The following is a 25,426-nucleotide window of genomic DNA, read 5'->3' as shown; positions in this document are numbered from 1 at the left end:
GATTGCCCAACCTTCCTTCCAAGGAGTGGCTGGTGGGTTTGAACCGCCAGCCTTCTGGTTAGCAGTCCAGTGCCTTAGCCACTATGCTACCAGAGCTCCCATTCAATCAATATGCATATATTATTCTCATATTTTCATTTGGAACACACATATTAAAACCACACATATATAATTTTAACCACCATTAAACTAGTCTGCAGTACTCATCAAAACCAGCGATTTTTAAGGATTTTTTTTTGTAACAAAGATATTTCAGACATACTTCCTACTCAATACTGAAACACAAACAATTCAACTCCATGTAGAACCGTCTAATGTATGTAAAATCAATGAGCTAGAAATAAAGATCTGCATCAAGAGTCTGGGTCAGAAAAGAGGAAGACGGCTTTGAAAAGATTCTCACTCGTGAGGTGATACAACTGTCATAAGGACAGAATTTAGACCAAACTATTTCCCATCCTAACAATTGGACAAAGTATCTTTTTCCATACTGGACATTTCTGTCCTTAAAGAATTTAACCACAAAATATATCTCTAAAATATAAATCAGAGACATTAATAATATATCTTGACAATTCTAAGTAAAGAAAAACTTTCCAAATCAAAGAGGCAGGGGCAAGAACAAATTCAGCCTCCCTGAATTCTGACATTCTTCTACACTAGAATAGCTAATACCAAGAGCTTAATTCCACATGAAGAGAATGATGTTAAACTAAGAGAGTTGCCTGTTTTAAAACAGATTTTAAGCATTTTTTGTCCATCCAATATAGTAGTGAGTGGTCTGACATGAATTTTTCTTAGTATAATGATTAAATTTAGAATCTAGTGGTAGGTGGAATATTATTCTACAATCTTAGAAGTACCAATTTCTCCCAAGACACTGTAATTCATTACTATTATCCACTGTTCAACTGTAATTCTCCACAGCTTTTCTATTATTACAGTCCATATGAGCATGTTTTTTCCACTAAAATTGCATTAACCAGACATGTACACCTATTATGCTAAAAATATACCTTACAAATAACACAATAATGGAATAATTTTTTGATTATTTGTAATCGGTGAAATCTTTCAAAAATTATAGTTTCTTCCCACTTCACAAGGAAAACAGAACTCTGTATGCAAATAAATATTAATCAATTTTCATTTACTAGATATAAGTATATCCACTTAGAATAATTGCATTGTATCCTTGATTAAGTATTTTCAAAGTTGAAAGGAGAACAGTCGATATTCATAGGAATAAAAATCATGAAGAAAGAATACTGGCAATACTTGAGTGAGGAGAAAAGATTGAGAAAAGAAAAAAAGGAAAAGAATTGGGTTTGGAGTCTCATTCTGAACTCATTACATTATAATCATAAATATTCAGTACATTTCAGCTCTCTCTCTCTGTATTGTGTGGCTATATGTGAAAAACGACTTGGGAATCATTAAGGAACCAATAACCTTCATATTCAATATATCCTTTGTGTTTTGTTCGTCACAAAATTCTCAATGGTTTACTACTGAAATTACTGGGAGGTTAGATCACATGTGATCTGGAAAGGCCTGATTTCTTGTTTTAATATATTTTACTTCATGCATTATACATAATTAAAGAAAGCAACTGCCACCATTCAGGGCTTAACTAGCCTTTAGATATATAGGTATAGATATAGATAGATGATATAAAATATATAAATATCTGTATCTATATACAACAGGAGCTCTGGTGGCGTAGTGCCTAAGGCATTTGACTGCTAACCAGAAGGCTGGGGGTTCAAACCCACCAGCCACTCCTTGGAAGGAAAGTTTGGCAATTTATTTCCATAGTGATACCGCCTTGGACACCCAAGGAGGGGTCGCTATGAGTCAGGTCAAACTTGACGGCACATGAACACACACACACACACACACATATGTTGTTGTTGCTGTTAGGCACAGTCAAGTCAGTTCCAACTCATAGCAACCCTATGTACAACAGAACGAAATGCTGCCCAGTCCTGAACCATCCTCACAATCGTTGACATGCTTGAGCCCATCGTCATAGCCTCTACTGTTAATTCATCTCATTGAGGGTCTTCCCCATTTTTGCTGATCCTCTACTTTACCAAGCATGATCTCTTTCTCCAGAGATTGGTCCCTTCTGGCAACAGTACCAAAGTATATGAGATAAAGTTTAGCCATTCTTGCTTATAAGGAGCATTCCAGCTGTACCTCTTCCAAGACAGATCTGTTCTTTCTTCTAGCAGTTCATGGTACATTCAATATTCCTCATCAATGCCACAACTCAAATGCATCAATTCTTCTGCAGTCATCTTTATTCATTATTCAGCACTCACATGCCTATGAGGCTACAGAAAATACCATCACTTGGGTCAGGTGCACCTTAGTCTTCTAAGTGACATCTTTGCTCACTTTAAAGAGGTTATTTGCAACAGATTTGCCCAATGCAATACATTGGTGTCATCTGATTTTCTGACTGCTGCTTCCATAATGTTCACAAAGTTTTCAGTGACCATTCCTTTCAGAAGCTGACCTGGCCACATCCTTCTTCCTACCCTGTCTAAGTCTAGAAGCTCCACTATAACCTGTCTACCATAGCTGACCCTGCTGGCATTTGAAATATCAGTGGCATAGCTTCCAGCGTCACAGCAACACGCAAGCCAACACAGTACAACAAGTTGACAAATTAGGGGTGTAATACACATACATATCTCGTAGATACTGTGGTTTCAATTCCAGGCACTGTGATAAAGCGAGTATCACAAAAAGTGAGTCTTAGGCATTTTTTGGTTTCCTAGGAGCTCTGGTAGCATAGTGCCTAAGGCACTTGACTGCTAACCAGAAGGCTGGCGGTTCAAACCCACCGGCCACTCCTCGGAAGGAAGGTTGGGCAATCCTACTTCCGTAATGATACTGCCTCGGAAACCCAAGGAGGGGTCGCTATGAGTCGGGGCCGACTCGATGGCATATAACAACAACAACAACAACAACAATGCATATAAAAGTCATGTTTACAGTACATTGCAGTCTATGAAGTATGCATTATAAGAAAGTTTGAAATTGTGAGAATTATCAAAAAGTGACATAGAGACATGAAGTAAGCACATGCTATTGGAAAAATGGTGCTGACAGACTTGCTTGACGCAGGGTTGCCACAAATCTTCAATTTGTTTAAAAAAAAAAAAAAAGTATCTGTGAAGCGCAATAAACCAAAGCTCAATAAAACAAAGTATGCTTGTATATATATGAAGGGTAATCTTACGGAAGTAGTATTTCATATAGAAAATAGTATGCATATTTTCCAGTATATATAACTGTTTAAAAAAATGGAAAATGATATCACAATAAAGTATATGCTCAAGAAAAATGAGATTGACTTCTGTGGAAAAAAAATTAGAAATTAAAACCTATAAAATAAAACACTACAAAAATCCTGTGCCTTATAGAGCTTTCTAATGTAAAATACATTTGAAAAAACTTAAAACAGATAAGAAGAAATTTAGTTTCACATTCCAAAGCAAATAAACTGTTAATCATGTGTCCTAATATCTATTACCATACTGGCAAGATAGTGTTAGCCAAAAATTAATCACCACCCCTTCTTCTAAAACCTCTTCCACTTCTAAAAAGAAACTGCTATCGACCCTCACTACAGGGACCACAAACTGTCAGAAAAGAAAAAACTGTTCTAACTTAAATCAGTTCTGAATTAAAAATCTTTTGAAATAGTCATACCAATCATATAGTTTTAAATTATATTTAGTACTGAAAACCAAATACTCACAAAGAAGGATCTTGTACCAAATCTTTGAGATTTATCCCACTGCGATCTTCTGCAAGATTCCTGAAGCAACTATCACTTACTAAATAAGAAAGGGGGAAAGAAAAGAAAATTAATTAGTTTAAACAAAACAATTTGAGGGTTTTGGTATTGTGAATACATATAGAAGGGAGAAGCTTCTAAACTTCATTCAGGCTATTTTAAGTAATATAAAGTTTTAATTACTTTCCAGTGAAAGATTATTACTAAGTGATCTTTGGCAAGTCACAAAACCTCTCTAGGGTTAATTTTCTTAAACACAAACCTACGAAATAAAATAAAATGACAGAGTAAAACTAAATGACTTGAAAAGATGTCTTCAAGAATTAATATTTTGAAAACAAAGACACAATAAAAGAATATCCTCACAAAATGATATATTTGTGAATCATATTTTTGATCTACATTTTGTTTAAAACTACTGCTGACCAAAAGGAACTGGGAAATTAAAATTGGCTCTCTGAATAAGGTTTTTCCAAACATCAATACTGATCATTTTTTAGGTCTGCTAAAAGTAGCAATAAATTTTAACATTCAATAATAAGCCAATAATTCAGTAACAAAATAATTTAAACAGACTTTATAATATATAAAATAGTAAACACATGAGTCTTTCATAACACTTAAATTTTGTTGTTACTTTCACAAAACTAATTTATCCATATATAATGGCAAGTAATTGCTCTCCCAAAAACAAATGTTGTTGTCGTTATGTGCCCCCGAGTCAGACTGACTCATAGCAACCCTTCCTTGGGTTTCCGAGGCAGTATCACTAAGAAAGTAGATTGCCCAGCTGTGGTGTAGTAAATTACCTAGTGTGGCTTTTCTACCCTTTCTACCCTTAAGTCTTTGTAAACTCCGAGGTGGAATTTGCCATGAGCAACTGAGGAGCTCCTGATTGCTAAAGTTGTCCACCTGGGGTATTTCTGTTGGGAGTGGCACTAAACAATGTTCTGGGAGGTTCCCGCACTCTCTCAGGTATTTAGAATTCTGATGTTATGATTGGTTGCTTTGGCCACTGGTCGGGCTCAAAAGGAGGGCTCCTAGAGGTAGAACGCTCTCTGACTGCTGGCTGAGGAAGGACGTGCTCCTGTGAGACACACGCTGCTGGGAAAGAGATGCAAGAGACATGCATTGCTGAAAGAGACACCGAGGGACACGCACTGCTGGGAGAGAGACTGTGAGAGACTGTTGAGAGACAGCGGGCTGGGGAAGGAGACTGAGCATTTTTCCTGAACTTGAATTGTAGCCTGGTGCTTCCCTAATAAACCCCGTAATATGTGAGCTCTGTGTGGCCACTGCAGTGAATTATCAAACCCAGGAGAGAGGTGGTAGGTGCTTTAAGATGAACGGTTGGTGGAAGGGCTGGAGGGAGGCAGCATGTCTGGCCTTGCAGGATTAGGCCTTGGGCTATTGATGGTGATTCTGTCTTCCTCTCGTGCGGTTAGAGGAGGTTGGAAGATGTGGCCTCCTTGCCCTTTTTGCACCAACCTTCCTTCCGAGGAGTGGCTGGTGGGTTTGAACCTCCAGCCTTCTGGTTAGCAGTCAAATGCCTTATGCACTATGCTACAAATTTTGTTGTTGTTGTTATGTGCCATCGAGTCAGCCTTGACTCATAGCGACCCCTCCTTGGGTTTCCAAGGCAGTATCACTACGGAAGTAGGATTACCCAACCTTCCTTCCGAGGAGTGGCTGGTGGGTTTGAACCGCCAGCCTTCTGGTTAGCAGTCAAGTGCCTTAGCCACTATGCTACAAATAGGAAAAAAAAAAAAAAAGATAATCTAAATGAATAAAGATATTGGAAAGCAATAGAAGAAAAAAAGGAATTAAAAAAACTAAATTCGCAGAAAAGTAAGATCTCTCTTTAGGTGAGCTGAGACTGCTGAATGTTTCATTTCCGGAAGACGGCCATTTAGACATATTCTAAGGCTTAGAAAGAGGGACACTACTAGAGAAAAGAGAAACCAGAAGAACTCTTGATGGCTCATGGGCTGGCATGACAGTTTGGAATCTCATGAACCTACAAATGCAGAGACAGTTTACTCCAAGAGAGATTTGCTAAAGTACTTGACTGCTAACTTTCAAAAGGTCAGTTGTTTGAACCCATGAACTGCTCCACAGGAGAAAAGACCTGGAGATATGCTCCCATAAAGATTTCAGCCAAGGGAACCCTTCAGGCCGATTGTACTCTGTCCTATAGGGTCTCTATGATTCAGAATCAACTCGATGGCACACAACAACAGGATGGCAGACAGGATTAGGATAGGATTCTCAGGCAGAAAGCTGACAATATTTTCTGTAGTTGTGTGGTATTGAAGAGTCAAAATCACACTTCAGTGTAGCATTTCAACAGGTCTTCACCTCAAGACATATGCTCTCAACCGAAAGAATCCTCTGGGGACCAAAGGGAAGCAGTAAAAGGTAACAGAGCCAGCAAGGGAGAGTGAATCTCTCCCAGTATCACAACACAGAAGTACAAGGTCACACTAGAGAAGAAGAACCTTTAACATGGCCTAGGTCTTGTCCTTAAGACATTTAAAAGGGTTGTTGTTGTTGTTGTTATGTGCCGTCGAGTCAGCCCCGACTCATAGCGACCCCTCCTTGGGCTTCCGAGGCAGTATCACTACGGAAGTAGGATTGCCCAACCTTCCTTCCGAGGAGTGGCTGGTGGGTTTGAACCGCCAGCCTTCTGGTTAGCTGGCAAGTGTCTTAGCCACTATGCTACCAGAGCTCCTAAAGGGTAGATATGTATATATACAGCAACAAAACTGCAACCAACACTCCATCCAGCACAATTCTTGGTTGAATCATATCTCTCTGATGCAGGATTGAGAGAAAATAAAATTCACTTCAATTTAACAACCATATTATAAACAATATTTGGTAGACAATAAAAACTATGATACAGGAAAAAATAGCAGCAAATATGATCAATTATCAACAAAAAAATAATAAATACAAGCAGGTTCACAGATGATACAGAATTAAAAGACAAGGATCGTGTGAAACTATTTAACATATGTTAAAGATACTAAAGAAAAACTGTTCATAGTAGATAAAAAGAATTTCAACAGGAAATTAAAATCTATAAAAAAGAATTAAATGATAATTTTAGAATTTAAAAATATAAATTTGAAATTAAGAATTCAGTGGGTAAGTTTTATAGCAGATTTAACACAGCAAAGGACAGACAGACCAAAAGAAATATCCAAGCTGAAACAGAAATAGGGGGTAAAAAAGACAAAACATAAGAGCCATTTGGGAACCAAAGCAGTACGACGTATTTGTAATTATAGTCCCAGAAGAAGAAGAGAGAGAGAATGAGGAAGAAGCAGTATTCTCACAGAAAAATGACCGAGAACATTCCAAAACTGATATAATACACTAACCCACTGACTCAAGTAGTACAATAAACCTTACACTGAAAAAAAAATCAAAGAAAACTGTAACCGAAGTCAAACTGCTAAAAACCAAAAGCTTCAAGAAAATCTTAAAAGCAGGAAGGAGAACTCTGGTGAGTAACAAATAGGATCTTAAAAGCCTGCAAGCAGCCATCTAGAGACAACAATGCATCTCTCCTCATCCAGAGCAAAGAAAAATGAAGAAAATCAAAGATTCATGGAAACAATTAGTCCAAGCGACTAGTATACCATGTGATTCTCAGCCTATAAGACTATGAGACCAGAAGAACTAGATGGTGCCCAGCTACCACTGTCAACCACTGGGAGGGGGATCTATATATATATATAGGAGATCCTGGATAGAGTGTGAGAATAATGCAGAATAAAACTCTAAATCATTAAAAAAAAAAAAAAAGACCAGGTTTTCTGGTCTGATAGAGCCTGATGGAACCACCCAGACTATGGCCCCTAGTTCCCCTTTAGGTCAGGAATTAAACCCACTCCTGTGGCTTCCAGCCAAACAAAAGACAGGCATATGAGCTAAACATTTACAATAGATAGATACACTCCTTGGAGAGATCAATCATGGGAGAATAGAAAGGCTGTGCATGCACAGGGAGAAAGCTGGGGGGGGGTGGCCAGGAATGCATGGGAGGGAAGGAAACCAGGAAGAGGTAACTGTAGGGAGAAGTGGGAGGGGAGCTGTTGCACTGGGGTGAACTGCAGTCAGTGTCGTGAGACAGTGTATGCGAGCTGCTGTATGGAAAGTGAATTTGCTCTGTAAACTTTCACCCAAATCACAATAAAAATTTGAAAAACAAAAAGTAGCAAGGAGATAAAATGGGACTCTTCGATTTCAGAGAAACGGTATAAACACCTGAGTTTTCAACAGAAACTACGGAAGCTGAGAGTAAAGAGAATGATAATGTTTAAAATGCTGAGGATTAAAACTGCAAATCTGAAAGTCTGTAACTTGATAAAATATCCACCAAAAATAGAGGAAATAAAACTATTTTTCTTATATATTATTTTTATATTTGTTCATAAATAAGATTAAATAACTAGTTTTCTATTTCAAGTTAACAGTTTTATTATATGCCTTTAAGAGTCAATGCTTGTCTACAAAAAGAGCAAATAGAATATACCTCTCACCTCATCCATCTCCAAGACCCAGTACCTATTACCTCATTTGTATTTTATATTTCCTTTTCTTACAGAAAATCTCTCAAAAGAATTTAAAGACTATCAAATCTAGATCCTCCTCTTACAGAAATCATTAACACAAACGATGTAGTAAAAATATTTAAAGTGGAAAAAAAATGTAGATTCTTTGTTATGAATTCCAAAGCAATATCCCTATTGCTTTCTAATTTTTCAAATAAGTAGAGTAATTTTCATTCCATATTTGACAGAAAAGGAACTTGTGTCAGCCTGTTGATTTACGACAAATTTTCTGCTTTCCAAAGTTTTAACACAAATGCTCTTTATTACATCAGTCCATGGGTAAGGCCAAACTGAAGAAAAATAAAATGTTGGCTTATAGTAAGAAAAGTTGGTTTCCAGCTAAGCTGAACTATAATTGAAGGTATAAGATATTATACCATAAAATTTGTTTTTATAAAGTTTCTTGTTCAATTTGACAAAAACAAGAATTTAGTGATAAACTTTGAGAGCCTGAAAGTTTTGGAGACTTACTTAAAATAGAATAAACTCCTATAAAGTCTTGTTAGTCAGTTATCTGTGAAATGAGTTTTGCTAAAGAAGGCACTTTTAGAAAAAATAGGTCCCATTCAAGTTTTAAGTTAAAAGTAGAGAAAGTAGAGAAAAAGTAGAGAAAAGTAGAGAAAGAAATCTAAAGACATAGAATCTTATCAATAATTCTGAAAACTTGGCTACCTAATAAAGTATAACTATCTGTTTTAATTAAGATTTTTTTTCCCACAATGCAAAAAACTTGATTGTGGGTCACCCTCCTTCCCCCACCCTGTTTTGGAATTTAATGATGTTACATTTTTAAAAGCCAGTAAACAAATTTCTTCATGTGTAAGAATTACCAAAATCAATCATTTTGGTCTTCACATTTTTCTAGATGTTTTTTCCAGTATATGACAACTACAGGAATGCCCTTCACTCCACTGATTAGTGAACATTCTTCAATATATCAAATATCATCACAAAACAGGAGAAATTACAACAGAAATATAATTAAACTGCTTGGGACAAACATGAAAATTATATACATACACCTCAATCTGGTTTAGGTTGACATAATAAAGTCAGAAAATAAAAACAGACTTTGTAGCAAAGTTCTCAGCTAATCATATGCAGTATTTTTCCTATATATGTTCATCCTTCTGGTCTATAATCAAGATAATAATTAACATTCATTATGTGCTAAGCACTACATATTCATTATTTTACTTAAACTAAATATATTGTATGTATGTATTATCGTTGAGAAAATCCTTTGGCCCGCCATATCTGCGGGTTTGCAAACAATTGTGGGGGGAGAGTGGGGGGAGCCATCAGTGGTCAAAGCAATCCCTTAAAGACAAGAGGGAACATAAAGTGCTATTTACATAGCATTTACACTGTATTAGGTATTACATGTAATCTAGAGATGATTTAATCTAGAGCTGATTTAAAGTATACAAGAGGATACATGTAGGTTATTGTACATACTGCAACATTTTACGTAAAAGACTTGAGCATCCATGGATTTTGATATCTGCAGGGGTCTTGGAATCAATACCCTGTAGATACCAAGGGACAACTGTAATGCATTTTCCAAATCCTAGTATTTGGCACATAACAACAATAGTAGTATGGATTATTCCATCAGATTATTAGGAACTAAATTATGAAAAGAGAATTCTGGTGGCTCAGTGGTTCACACATTGGCTGCTAAAAGGTTGGCAGTTCGAACCCACCAGCTGCTCCATGGGAGAAAGATTTATAAAAACCCTATAGGATAGTCCTATGCTGTGCCAATAGGGTTGCTATGCATTGGAATGAAATTGATAATGGTGTGTTTGATTTTTAGTTTTTAGTTATATTATGAAATACTTGGTCCTTCTTGAAGCACTTACTGATGAATATCAAAGACTATATAGTCTTTATGGATTACACCTGAACATAAGAAAACAAAAATCCTCACAACTGGATCAATAACAAACATCACAATAAATGAAGAAAAGGTTGAAGTTGTTAGGGATTTCATTTTACTTAGATCCACAATCAACACCCACGAAAGTTTGTTGTTGTTGTTGAAGTAGCAGTCAAGAAATCAGATGTTGTAATGTTGTACTGCACTAGGCAAATATGCTGCAAAAGACCTCTTTGAGTGTTAAGGAGCAAAGACATCACTTTGAAGATGAAGGTGCGTTTAATCTAAATCATGGTATTTTCAATTGCTATATATATATATACACACACACACACACACACACACACACACACACACATATATATAATGAAAGGTGGACAATGAATAAGGAAGACTGAAGCAGAATTGAAGCCTTTGAATTGTGGTATTGAAGAATACTGAGTATATCATGGTCTGCCAGAAAAACAAGTAAGTCTACCCTGGAAGAGGTGCAGCCTGAATCCTACTTAGGAATGAAAATGGCCAGACTTCATCTCACTACTTTGGTCATGTTGTCAGAAGGGACTAGTCCCTGGAGAAGGAAATCATGCTTGGTAGAGGGTCAGCCAAAAAGGGGAAGACCCTAAACAAGACAAACTGACACAGTGGCTGCAACAATGGGCTCCAGCATACCAGGGATTATGAGGATGGCGTAGGACCAGGTAGTGTTTCATTCTGTTGTACACAGGGTCACACACACTATGAGTCAGAGATGACTCAGTGGCACCTAACAACAACAACAGTATGACATTTATATCCTATGTGGCTCTGGTCAAGAAGGAGCTGTTGCATTGGGGTAAATTGTAGGCAACATGATGAGAGAAAGTGTATGTGAACTGTTGTATGGAAAGTGAATTTTCTCTGTAAGTTTTCACCCAAATCACAATAAAAAAAAAAAAAAAGGAGGAGGAGGAAAGAGGAGGAGGAGGAAGGGGAAAAAAAAAAGGAGGAGTCCACATAACAAGAAAACTTCTACCCTCACAAACGCAAGTTTTAAAAAAAGCATGGGAGGGAATGAGTATTTAAAATCTTGATGGTATTGATCCATGCTTAAGAATATGAAAATAAAGCATGTACCCATTTGAAATTGCTAAGAAGACAGTAAAAACAGATTCAGTTAAAAACTCATTTATTCGGTAGTTGTTAAATACCCGGTGAAATAAAATTCTAAAGTGAGGAATGGCCCTATAAAAACAATTGATAATTAAAATAAAAATGTTAGTTTATAAAACAGAGACATTCTAGCTGGTTTAACTCAAGGTTAGACTTTAGGCAAATAAAATATATATATAAGCACAATTTGTTTATTTTCTTCTGTCTGCTACTTTATTTCCAGTATCCTGTGCCTTTTTATAAACCTATGGCTAAAGGTAGTAAGATTTACTGCAGTCTCACTCTGCTGTGTGCCAAAGACCACCAATTTTTCATACATCTGCTCAAATTTAAGACATCAGATTAATTTTCCTCTCTTCTTATACTTCACATACACACGAAGAGGAAATGGAAGATGTAGCAGATGCTAACATTCCCCTGATCTTCTTTACAGGAGCAGCACACCCTCCCTTACCTATTGTGATGGTATATGGTAAGAGCTCTTGGCTCATACCTCCACCTTTTCCAGAGGACTGCCCTTGACTAAGGGGAGCTCCCTAACCTGAAATTGCCTGGAAGATTATCCCACACCCTAGATGAACTAATATGAGCTCTGGTGGTATAGTGCCTAAGGCACTGGACTGCTAACCAGAAGCCTGGTGGGTTTGAACCACCAGCCACTGCTTGAAAGAAAGACTGGACACTCTACTTCCATAGAGATACTGCCTCAGAAATGCAAGGAGGGGTCACTATGAATCAGGACTGACTCGTTGGCAGTGAGTTTGGTTTCTGAGGTGAACTAATAGCCAATAATTAACTGACTGATGTCCCTGGCATCACCTTTCTGAGTAGAATAACCTCTGTGATATAATTTACCCTTGGAGTTCCTAGAATCAAGTTGAGGCTAGACTTCTGAAACCACATCTTTGTCTAGCTTTTTCCTAGTCTTTCTAGTGTTTCCCTCTCTCTTAAACGTTTCTCCTAAAAAGGACTCCCTCAATAAATCATTTGCAAAACAATCAATCTCAGGCTCTGCTTCTAGAAATTCTGACTTTATAAAGCAGAAGAAATGGAGAAGGACAAGGCAAGAGAGGGTGAGAAGGGAGGAGGGATGGAGGGCAAAGAAAAAGAGTAGGCGGCAGTAGGGGACAGGGAGGCAGGGGGATGAGGTATGAGGAGATGGAAGAAGGGGAAGAGAAGAGTGTGGAGAAAGATAAGCAGGAAAAGCCAAGCATGTGGAATAGGACCTGAGCAGGAGGATGAAGAGGAACTGAGGAGGAGGAGGAAATGAGGAGAACACAGGGGGATGCAGAGAAGAGAAGAAGGCAGGCAGTGAAGAAAACAGTTGGAGAAGAGAGATTCGGAGGGGCAAGCAGGAAGGAAGGAAAGATGGGGAAGAGGAGAACAAGAAGAAAGGGGACAGAGGAGGGGGATGGAGCAGGGAAAAGTGAGAACAGAGTGGCAGGGGAAGTAAAAGGGAGGGTGGACAAGGATGGAAAGGATAAAGAGGCAAAGAACAAGAGAAGGGAGTGAGGAGAAAGAAGGGCAGTATGAAAAGGAGGGAAGGGACAAGAGAAGAGGAGTGGAGACACGAGAAAAAAGCCAGGGAAGGGGACAGAAATGGAAGGAGGGGTAAGTAAGGACAAGAAACAGATGCAGGAACATGGAGAAAAACGGGAACAATAAAAGAGAGGAAAAGGAAGACTGAGGCGAGAGAGCAGGAAGCAGATGGAGGAAAAGGGAAAGAGTCTGCAGAAAGATGAGGGGCAGGAGGAAAGAGGAGGAGAAAAATGGGGAGATGGGGGAGAAAGAAAAGAAAAGAGAGACAGAGGAAGGGAGGAAGACAACCAGCAAATTAAACGGTCTTAACTGCGCACACAGCTTGAGCGGTAAAGTTAACGGAGCTAATGTGTAGCTGAGAAAGCATATGGTGTATGGTATATTTGGGTTCCCATTTGGCTGCTTAAATATGTGTCATGAATTACTGTAGCAACTACTAAAGAGACTGAAAAAACAAGAAACATTAAATTTCAACAAATGTTAGACACAAAAAAATTAGATATACTCTGTCATATCAACAACAGCAAAATAAATCTGCAAGAATAACAGAGTGTAAAGTCACATGGTTTAGACATGGCTAGAATACATCCTGGTAGTTCAGATTTATTATTATTCATGAGTATGAATACTATGTCTTGCTGTGCACAAAGACATTTGATTTTTACACATCCTGTTACCTACCAGAAGTAGATTCTTTATTAACGATATGAGTACATATAACCCTCACAGTGTATTTTTCTTGTAAATGATCGCACTACATTGCCCATTTAGATCCTTTAATATTATTTTTCAAAATTATCATTTGTCTTTAAAGAAACACCTTTGTTGTAGTTGCTGCTGTTGTTGGGTGCTGTCAAGTCCATTTCAATCCACAGTGGTATTGTGTAGGACAGAACGAGACCCTGCCTGGCCCTGCGCCACCCCACAATCACTGCATGCTGTGGACCACTGCTGCAGCCACTGCGTCCGTCCATCTTGTTCAGGCTCTCCCCCTTTTCCACTGACCCTCCATTTTACCAAGGATATCTATTTAAGTATGATGTCCTTCCCCAGGTACTGGTCCCTCCTCATAACATGTCCAAAGGACTACAGGCAAATTCTTGCCATCCTCACTTCTAAGGAGCATTCCAGCTATACATCCTCCAAGATAGATTTGTTCGTTCTTCTAGCAGTTCATAGAATATGGAATATACATTCAATATTCTTCACAAGGGGAACTCTGGTAGCATAGTGGCTAAGGCACTTGACTGCTAACCAGAAGGCTGGCGGTTCAAACCCACCAGCCACTCCTCGGAATGAAGATGGGGCAATCTACTTCCATAGTGATACTGCCTCAGAAACCCAAGGAGGGGTCGCTATGAGTCGGGTCCAACTCAATGGCATATAACAACAACAACAACAATTCTTCACAAGTACACAAGAGCTGAGGAGCAAAGATGTCACCGTGAGGACTAAGGTGCACCTCATACAAGCCAAGATATTTTCAGTCCCCTTATATGCAGGAGCTCTGGTAGCATAGTGCCTAAGGCACTTGACTGCTAACCAGAAGGCTGGCGGTTCAAACCCACCAGCCACTCCTCGGAAGGAAGGATGGGCAATCTACTTCCGTAGTGATACCGCCTCGGAAACCCAAGGAGGGGTCGCTATGAGTCAGGTCCGTCTCGACAGCACATAACAACAACAACAACATATGCATGTGAGAGCTGGACAATGAATATGGAAGACCGAAGAAGAATTGATGCTTTTGAGTTGTGGTATTGGCGAAGAATGCTGAAAGTACTATGGACTGCTAAAAGAACTAACAGATCTATCCTGGAGGAAGTGCAGACGAAATGATCCTTGGAACTTAGAATGACCACACTTCATCTCACTTACTTTGGTCATGTTATCAGAAGGGACCATTCCCTAGAGAAGAATGTCTTGCTTGGTAGGGTGGAGGGTCAACAAAGGAGGAGAAGGCCCTCAACGAGATGGATTGACACAGTGGCTGCAACAATGGGTTCAAGTACAGCAGGGATCATAGAGCTGGTGGGGGAAAGGACCGTGTTTTGTTCTGCTGTGCATTGGGGTCACTATGAGTCAGACATGACTCGATGGCACTTAACAACAACAACGATACACAATTCAAATACATTAATTCTTCCGTGGTCTTTGTTATTAATTGTCCAGCTTTCACATGCATATAAGGCTATTGAAAAGACCATGGCTTGGGTTAGGTGCACCTTAGGCTTCAATGTGACATATTTGTTCTTTAACACTTTAAAGTGGTCTTTTGCAGTAGATTTGCCCAATGCAATATGTCATCTCATTTCTTGACTGCTGCTTTCATGGGCAGTGATTGTGGATACAAGTATTTTCTCTGTTTATCATAATCTTACTTACTGGTCCAGGTTGAGGATTTCTGATTTCTTTATGTTGAGATGCAATCCATACTGAAGGCTGCAGCTTTGATCTTCATCAGAGTTTTAAATCTTCTTCATTTTCAACAAGCAAAGCTGTTATCTGCAGATCGCAGACTGTTAATGAGTCTTCCTCCAACCCTGATAATGCATTCTTCTTCATATAGTTCAGCTTCTTGGATTATTTCCTAAGCATATAGATTGAATAAGTATGGTGAAAGAATACAGTCATGACACACAGTTTTCCTGATTTAAAACCATGCAGTACTTCCTGCTCTGTTTGAACCACTGCCTCTTGGTTTATGTATACGTTCTTCATGAGCACAATTAAGTGTTCTGGAACTTCCATTCTTCTCAATGTTACTTATAATATTTTATGATCCATACAGTTGAATGCCTTTGCACAGTCAATAAAACACAGGTAAACAGCTTTATAATATTCTTTGCTTTCAGCCAAGATCCATCTGACATCAGCAATGAAATCCTTCTTCCTCTTCTGAATCCAGCTTGAATTTCTGGCAGTTCTCTGTTAATGTACTGGTGTAACTATTTTAAATTATTTTCAGCATAATTTTACTTGTGTGCGTTATTAATGATATTGCTCGATAATTTCGGTATTCTGTTGGATCTTTCTTTGGAATGGACACAAATATGGATCTCTCCCAGTCAGTTGGTCAGGTAGCTGTCTTCCAAATTTCTTGGCATAAACAAGTAAGTGCTTATAGGGTTGCATCTGTTTGTTGAAACATCTCAACGAGTATTCTGTCAATTCCTGGAGCCTTGGTTTTCATCAATTTCTTCAGTGCAGCTTGGACTTTTCCCTTCAATATCATCAGTTCTTGATTATTATACACTACCTCCTGAAAGATCAACCAATTCTTTTTGGTACAGTGACTCTGTGTACTCCTTCCATCTTCTTTTGATGGTTTCTGCATCATTCAATATTTTACCCATAGCATTCTTCAATACTGAAACTCAAGCTTGAATTTTTTTTCTTGCTGAGCCTGTTCTTCCCTTTTGATTTTCTAACTCTGCATCTTTGCACATATCATTATAATATTTTACTTTGTCTTTTCAAGCTTCCCTTTAAAATCTTCTGTTCAGATCTCTTACTTCATTATTCCATTTGCTTTAGCTACTCTTCACTCAAAAGCAAGTTTCAGAGTTTCTTCTGACATTCATTTGGTCTTTTCTTTCTTTCCTGTCTTTTTAATGACCTTTTGGTTTCAAGTATATGCTTTATGTCATCCCACAACTTGTCTGGTCTTCAGTCACTGGTGTTCAATTTGTCAAATCTATCCTTTATATGCATTCTACATTCAGGTGGGATATGCTCAAGGCTGTATTTTTGCTCTCATTAACTTGTTTTAATTTCTTTAGCTTCAACTTCGATATGCATATAAGTAAGCAATTGATGGTCTGTTCCATAGTCAGCTCCTTGCCTTGTTCTGACTGATAATACTGAGCCACTACTCATCTGTCAGTTTGTTGTAGTATGGTGGCTTACATATTGCTGTGATGCTAAAAGCTACTACATCACTGGAATTTCAAATACCACCAGGGTCACCCATGGTGGACAGGTGTTAGCGGAGCTTCTGAACTAAAACAGACTAGAAAGAAGGAAGGGGTGATATAGTTCTGAAAAAACTTAGCCCTGAAAATCCATAGCAATAGCAGGGAAACACTGTCCTGTGCCATATTCTTGACTGGTTTCAGAACAGATCGCTGTGATCCATAAGGTTCTCATTAGCTACTTTTTCAGATATAAATCACCAGGCCTTTCTTCCTAGTCTATCTTAGTCTGAGAGTTCTGAAGAACCTCAGATGTTAGGCGGCAATAATTAGAATATGCCAAATAGGAATATCTTTTCTAATTTTTCTAACTAGCATTGACTATAACTGTTCTTTGTCTTGCAGAAGATTTTTTAATAATTTTTTATAGTTTAATCTTTTTTGGTTCACATAGACACCATGGATGTAACATGTTATATTAATATTTTGTTTTTTAATATATGGAATGTAAGTTAAAAAGGAGAAATAGAGAAGGCTTATCCTTCTAGATATTAAAATGTACTCTGAAACTGCAGTATATGAAATAGTGGTATTGGCCCAAGAATAACCAATAGAGCAATAAATTAGGAAATAGAATCTTTTTAACACCAAGATTATGCTTATATAATGCTCGATTTTCCTTTAATACAAATTATCTGAGCACATGCCATCTATGACCTATCATTAAAACCCAAATACAAAATTCAAAGACATTTTAGTGAAAAAGGACTTTAGGGATCATCCAAGAGAAATATTATTTCTCAAATAGGCAAACTAAATCTTTAGAAAGTTAAGTGACTTGTCATAACTATAAAGCTAGATCAAAGCAAATATGAAAATTTCAGGGTTTTTCCCTAGGTTATGGTTAAACCAAATACAACTCTGATGATTATTTTTCCTGTTGAAACATGAGTTTACATGACTGAATTGATTTACTGATTAGATTTCTATTCAATCAAGTTTTTTTTTTTTTTAAAAAAAGCACCAGGATTCTCAATTACTTAAAGGTTCATAGTACTCAATATTCTCAATTCCAAAAAAAAAAAAACCTCACTGCCATTGAGTCAGTTCTGACTCATAGTGACCTCCTTTGGATTTCTAAGGCAGTAAATCTTTACAGAAGTAGATTGCCCAGTCTCCCTACCGTGGAGTGGCTGATGGGTTTGAACCACCAACGTTCTGGTTAGCAGTCAAATGCATAGGCACTACACCACCAGAGCTCTTCAATTAGGTCTCCATTTTTCTCATATAATAAAAATATTTAATATTGCACATGTACCATTATAGAAAATCACAACAAATATTAGACAGACAAGACATTTAAAATTAGTGTGAAAAGGACAGTTGTTAAATAAATTAATATTTTCCTTCAGCTTCTCAAAAATCTATCAATATTTCATTTAAACTATATTTTTGATTAATGAACAAGGCTTATGTTCATCTGCTAAGACTCAATATGAACACACAAATAGTAAACTACTACAACTGCCAACTAGTTTAAATTCTGTAACCATGAAAATAAACAGAAAAAAATAAAAAGCATTATCTTCTATTACTATAGCAAAGGCACTTACTTGGACAAATAAAAGACAGAGAATAATATAAATATTTAGAAAAGGAAGTATATTAGGAAAAAATGGTTTCATAAAGTGTGTGTGTTTACATTCAAATTCTCTGAGCTATCTCTATTCTCAGATGACATGATCCTATACACATATAGAAAATCCTGAAGAATCCACAACAAAGCTACTAGAACTTATAAATAAATTCAGCAAAGTTGCAGGTTATATGATCATCTCACAAAAAAACAGTTGTGTTTCTGTAAACTGCAATGAATAATCTAAAAAGAAAATTAAGAGAGCAATTTCATTTACAATGGCATCTATAAAAACAAAATACTTAAAAACTGAATCAAGGGGGTGAAAGGCTTGTACACTGAAAACTATAAGGTGTTGCTAAAAGAATTTAAAGAAGGACCTAAATAAGTAAAAAGACATCCCTTCCTAATGGACTGGAAGATTTAATATTGTTAAGAAATCAATACTACAATGTGAGCTACAAATTTAACACAATCCCAATTGAAATTCTAAAAGAGGTTTTTGCAGGAATAGAAAAGCAAATTCTTAAATTCATATGGAATTGCAAGGGGCAATAGCCAAAACAATCTTGAAAAAGCAGAACAAAGTTGGAGGACACACTCCTCGTTATCAAAACTTAATACAAGGCTACAGTAATCAAAACAGTATGGTACCAGGATAGAGATATAGACCAATGGAATAGAACTGAGAGTCCAAAAATAAACGCATGGCCAACTGATTTTTGACAAATGTGCTAAGTCCACTCAATAGGGAAAGAATAGTCTCTTCAACAAATGGTATTGAGACAACTGGAGTTGCACATGTAAGAGAATGAAGTTGGATCACTGCTGCACACAATTGTTTAAATATTTAACTATCTAAATACATAGACAAGTACATGAGCCAGCAGCAGGTTGGAACAGTTAAGGGAGACCAGAAAGTGAGCCAGCAGTGGTTTGGAATAACTAAGGGAAACAAGTCAATGGCAGTATGGAATAGCTAAGGGAGACCAGGAAGTGACTGGAGAGGTCTGGAACAGCTAAGGGGGACGAACTTGTCTGTCAGTTTGTCATACTGTGGTGGCTTGCATGTTGCGGTGAGCTGGAGGCTATGCAACCATTGTTGAAATGCCAGCAGGGTTACCCATCGTGGACAGGTTTCAGCAGCGCTTCCAGAATAAGACAGACTCTGAAGAAGGAAAAGGCCATGCACTTCTCAAAGAAGTAGCCAGGGAAAACCATATGAACAGCAGTGAAACACTGTCTGATGTATTACTGGAAAACTTTATTAATAGGCCTAAAACACTGTCCAATATAGTGCCAAAAGATGAGCCCCTCAGATCGGAGAATACTCAAGATACGACTGGGGTACAGATGTCTTTTCAGAGTAGAGCCAACTTCAATGATGTGGATAGAGTAAAGCTTTCAGGACCCCCATTTGCTGATGTGGCATGACTCAACATGAGAATAAACAGCAGAAAACATCCATTAATAATCAGAACCTGGAATGTATGAAGTATGAATCTAGGATAATTAGAAGTTGTCAAAAACTAAACGGAACACATAAAGACCGATATACTATGCATTAGTGAGCTGAAATGGACTGGTTTTGGTCATTCTGAATCAGACACCCATATGATCTATTATGCCAGAAATGACAAATTGAAGAGGAATGGCATGGCATTCATTATCACAAAGAATGTTTCAAGATCTATCCTGAAGTACAATGCTGTCAGTGACAGGATAATATCCATACACCTACAAGGAAGACCAGTTAATACGACTATTATTCAAATTTACACACCAATCACCAAAGCCAAAGACAGGAAGCTGAAGATTTTTATACCAACTTCTGCACTCTGAAACTGACCAAACATGCAATCAAGTTGTGTTGATTACCACTGGTGATTGGAATGCAAAAGTTGGAAATGAAGAATCACCAGTAGTTGGAAAATATGGCCTTGGGGATAGAAATAACACTGGAGAACGCATGATAGAATTTTGTAAGACCAATGACTTATTCATTGCAAATACATGTTTTCAACAACATAAGCAGTAGCTATACATGTGAATTCCTCAGATGGAATCACACTGGAATCACAAAGGAATCAAACTGACTACATGTGTGGCAAGAGGCAATGGAGAAGCTCAATATCTTCAGCCAAAACAAGGTCAGGAGCTGATTGTGAAACAGACTAGCAACTGCTCATATGCAAGTTCAACTTGAAGTTAAAGACAATTAAAACAAGTCCACAAGAGCCAAAATATGACTTTGATTATGTCCCTCTTGGATTTAGCGACCATCTAAAGAATAGATTTGATGCACTGAATACCAATGACCAAACACTAGAGGAACTGTGGGATGACATTAAGAACATCATCCAAGAAGAAAGCAAAAGGTCATTAAAAAGACAGGAAAGGAAGAAAAAAACAAAATGGATGTCACAAAAGACTCTGAAACTTCCCCTTGAATGGAGAGTAGCTAAAGCAAATGGAAGAAATGACAAGATAAAAGAGCTGAACAGAAGATTTCAAAGAGCAGCTGGAGAAGACCAAGTCAATTACTATAATGAAATGTGCAAAGACCTGGAGTTAGAAAACCAAAAGGGAAGAACACGCTCGGCGTTTCTCAAGCTGAAAGAACTGAGGAAACTATTTAAGCCTCGAGTTGCAATCCTGAAAGAGTCTATGGACAATATATTAAATGATACAGGAAACATCAAAAGAAGATGGAAGGAATATACAGAGTCACTGTACCAAAAAGAACTGGTCGATGTTCATCCGTTTCAGGAGGTGGCATATGATAAAGAACCAATGGTATTGAAGGAAGAAGTCAAAACTGCACTGAAGGAACTAGCGAAGAACATGAATTGACAGAATACGGACTCACTGAGATGTTTCAACAAACAGAAGCCACGCCAGAGGCACTCACTCGGCTATGCCAAGGGATTTGGAAGACCTGGCCAACTGACTGGAAGAGATCCGTATTTGTACCTATTCCAAAGAAAGGTGATCCCATAGAACATTTGTTGTTGTTGTTGTTGTTTGCCGTCGAGTCGGCCTCGACTCATAGCGACCCCTCCTTGGGTTTCCGAGGCAGTATGACTATGGAAGTAGGATTGCCCAACCTTCCTTCCAAGGAGTGGCTGGTGGGTTTGAACTGCCAGCCTTCTGGTGAGCAGTCAAGTGCCTTAGGCACTATGCTACCAGAGCTCCCCCCATAGAACATGGAAAGATACTGCTGCAACTGTTTTGAATTATCTTCAATAAGATTTTACTTGCATGTGATATTAATGACATTGTTTGATAATTTCCATGTTCTATAGCACTGCTGATGTCAGATGGATCTTGGCTCAAAGCAAAGAATACCAGAAAGATGTTTACTTGTGTTTTATTGACCATGCAAAAACATTCAAATGTTTGGCTCGTAAGAAATTATGGATAACACTGAAAAGAACGGGAATTCCAGAACACTTAATTCTAGTCATAAGGAACCCATACACAGACCAGAAAGCTGTTGTTCAAACAGAACAAGGGGATACTGGCATGGTTTAAAATCAGGAAGGGAGTGTGTCAAGGTTGTATTCTTTCACCATACTTATTCAACTTGTATGCTGAGCAAATAATCTGAGAAGCTGGGCTATATGAAGAAGAGCATGGTGTCAGGACTAGAGGAAGGCTCATTTACAACTTGAGATATGTGGACAACACAATTTTGTTTGCTGAAAGTGAGGATGACTTGAAGCACTTACTGATGAAGATTGAAGACTACAGTCTGCAGTGTGGATTATACTTCAATATAAAGAAAACAAAAATCCTCACAACTTGGACCAATAAGCAGCATCATGATAAATGGAGAAAAGATTGAAGGTGTCAAAGACTTCATATTACTGGGTACTACAATCAACACCAATGGAAGCAGCAGTCAAGACATCAGATGTATATTGCATTGGGAAAATCTGCTGCAAAAGACCTCTTTCTAGTGCTGAAGAGCAAAGATGCCTCTTTGAAGACTAAGGTGTGCATAACCCAAGCCATGGTATTTTCAATCACCTCATATGCATGTGAGAACTAGACAATGAATAAAGAAGACCAAAGAAGAGCTGATGTTTTTGAGTTGTAGTGTTGGCAAAGAATACTAAAAAGTACCATGGACTGCTAAAAGAACAAATCTGTCCTGGAAGAAGTGCAGCTGGAGTGATCCTTGGAAGCAAGAAAGGTTAGACTTCATCTCACCTGCTTTGGTCCTGTTATCAGAAGGGAGCACTCCTGGAGAAGGACATCATGCTTGGTAAAGCAAGAGGGTCAATGAAAAAGGGAAAGGCCCTCAACAAGATGGATTGACACAATGGCTGCAATGATGGGCTCAGGCATAGCAAGGATTGTGAGGCTGGCACAGGACTGGGCAGTGTTTCACTGTGTTGTACATAGGGTTGCTATGAGTTGGAGATGACCCTATAGCACCTAACAACAAACAACAAGACACACACACACACACACACATATAAAACATCAAGTATTGCAAGGAGCTCTGGTGGTGCAGTAGTTAAAGCATGCAGTAGTTAAAGCACTGGACTGCTAACTCAAATCTACCAGCCGTGCCACAGTAAAAAGATGAGGTAGTCTGCTTCTGTAAAGATTTACAGCCCTAGAAACTATATGGGGCAGTTCTCCTTGGTCCTATACAGTCTCTATGAGTTGGAATCAGCTTGATGGCAGTGGGTTGGGGTGACTGGTATCAAATACTACCAAGTATATGGAGAAATTTGAACTTTCCAACATGGTCAGTGGGAATGTAAAATGGGCCAGCTGTGGTGGAAAATCAATGTAATGCTTCCTTAAAAAGTTAAATACTTATACCAGGCCAAAAAAAAAAAAAATCTAAATTCACTGCCATCAAGTCAGTTCCAATACCTAGCAAGCCCCATTGGGACTCCAAGGTTGAAGATGCTTCTTTATGGAAGCAGACCACCTCATCTTCCTTCTGCAGAGTGACTGGTAGTTCAAACCAATGACATTTTCATTAGCAGGCAAATGCTACTAGGGTTCCTTAAATACTTATCATATGATCTACCAATTCTACTCCTAGCTATATATTCAAGAGAAATGGAAACCTGTCCATACAAAAACTTTTACACATGGGTTACACAGATGAATGTATCAGTCAAGACTCATCAAATGGTACCCTTACATTTTTGTATTTGGCAGTTTGTAAATTTTACCACCAAAAGAAGGAAGGTTAAACAAATGCTGTTGTTAGCTACCATCAAGTCAGCTCTGACTCATAAATACCTTAGGTACAACAGAACTGAACACTGCCTAATCCTGAACCATTTTCATGATCTTTGTTGGTATGTTTGAGTCTATTGTTGCGGCTATTATGTCAATCCATCTCATTGAATGTTTCCCTCATTTGCACTCACCCTCTTCTTGATATGCATGCTTAAATACTCAGAGCTGAAGCATATAGATGTCTGCAACTTACTTCCAAAATCAAAATCAAGCTCACTGCCATCAGGTCAGTTCTGACTCATAGCACCTCTCCTTGGGTTTCCGAGGCAGCATCCCTATGGAAGTAGCTTGCCCAATCTTCCTTCCAAGAAGCAGCTGGTGGCAAATGCCTTAGGCACTACTACTATTTAATATAGATAGTGGGAGCTCTGGTGGCATAGTACTTAAAGCATTTGACTGCTAACCAGAAGGCTGGCAGTTCAAACCCACCAGCCACTCCTTGGAAGGAAGACTGGGCAATCTAATATAGTGATACTGCCTCAGAAACTCAATGATGGGTTGCTATGAGTCAGACGCAACTCAACGGCAGTGAGTTTGATTTTTCAAATTTAATATAGTAACAGAAAGCTGGCGGTTCCAACCCACCAGCCACTCCTTGGAAGGAAAGTTGGGCAATCTACCTCCATAGTGATACTGCCTTAGAAACCCAAGGAGGAGTCATTATGAGTCAGATCTGACTCCACAACACATAACAACAACAATATAGTAATCACTGACCTCCTCAAAACTTTCAAACACTTGTGAAAATCTCAGGCTTGTTTACTTAATAATTGAGCTTTAATTTTTAAAATTTCCTTTTCTGTATTTTAGTAGTGGTTAAGAACATAAACTCTGAAATTAGACAATCTGGACTTGCTCCTGGTATATCCATTTAATAGCTGTGTGACCTTCAGGAAGTTAGTTAACCTCTCTGTTCCTCAATTTTCTCATGTTTAAAATAAGGCTAAAAATAGCACTTCTTTTAGAAAGGTTGTAAGGTCTAAGTGAGTCAACACACATAAAGTGCTTACAATACTGCCTGACACATTATAAATGTTTGCTAATATTATTTCTATCACTATAATTATTACTACTATTTCTTCTTTGGCTTTGTGATGAATTTTCTTTAAAGGATGAAAGAAAAAGTAGAACTTTTTGGTAGTAAGTGGCACAGTTAAAGGTTTATCTAATTTCATCAAGGCAATCAGAAAACATGTGGGCAGAGAACAAAATTAGTCTTAGAAAGCATCCTCAGTATCTAAAAAAGTATAATGAAGCCGTAGTTTACACTATAATTTAGATAAACCTAGAGAAACTTGAGAAGGGTGATATCTGCAGTTCACACAGAACTTTTTTTTAGAACACTAAACTATACTTGAAACTGCTCTTTCCAAACTCTAAAATTTAACTCAAAGCTTACTGTGAATTGTATAGGAACTAACCACAAATCTAAATAACTGAATACAGAAATCCAAATTTCAACAAAGTACTGATGGCTTTGTTGTTGTTGTTATGTGCCATCGAGTCGAACCTGACTCATAGCGACCCCTCCTTGGGTTTCCAAGGCAGTATCACTATGGAAGTAGATTGCCCCATCTTCCTTCCGAGGAGTGGCTGGTG

General features: G+C 38.0%; 1 protein-coding gene across 1 annotated transcript in view; it reads right to left on the bottom strand.

Annotated features, from left to right (window-relative positions):
* The window catches only part of GPHN (gephyrin), a 795,631-nt gene that overhangs the window by 609,940 nt on the left and 160,265 nt on the right, over positions 1 to 25,426 (bottom strand). Inside the window, exon 2 of the mRNA XM_042781141.1 lies at positions 3,776 to 3,854. Coding sequence (XP_042637075.1) covers positions 3,776 to 3,854 — 79 coding nt within the window. The remainder of the gene's footprint in view (positions 1 to 3,775; positions 3,855 to 25,426) is intronic.

The sequence above is a fragment of the Orycteropus afer genome, unplaced genomic scaffold, assembly GCF_000298275.1.
Source record: "Orycteropus afer afer isolate SDZICR_OR568_19922 unplaced genomic scaffold, OryAfe1.0 scaffold00088, whole genome shotgun sequence".
Classification (NCBI taxonomy): Eukaryota; Metazoa; Chordata; class Mammalia; order Tubulidentata; family Orycteropodidae; genus Orycteropus; species Orycteropus afer.
Note: the sequence above shows the minus strand (reverse complement) of the source record. Positions and strands in the feature narration are given on the sequence as shown.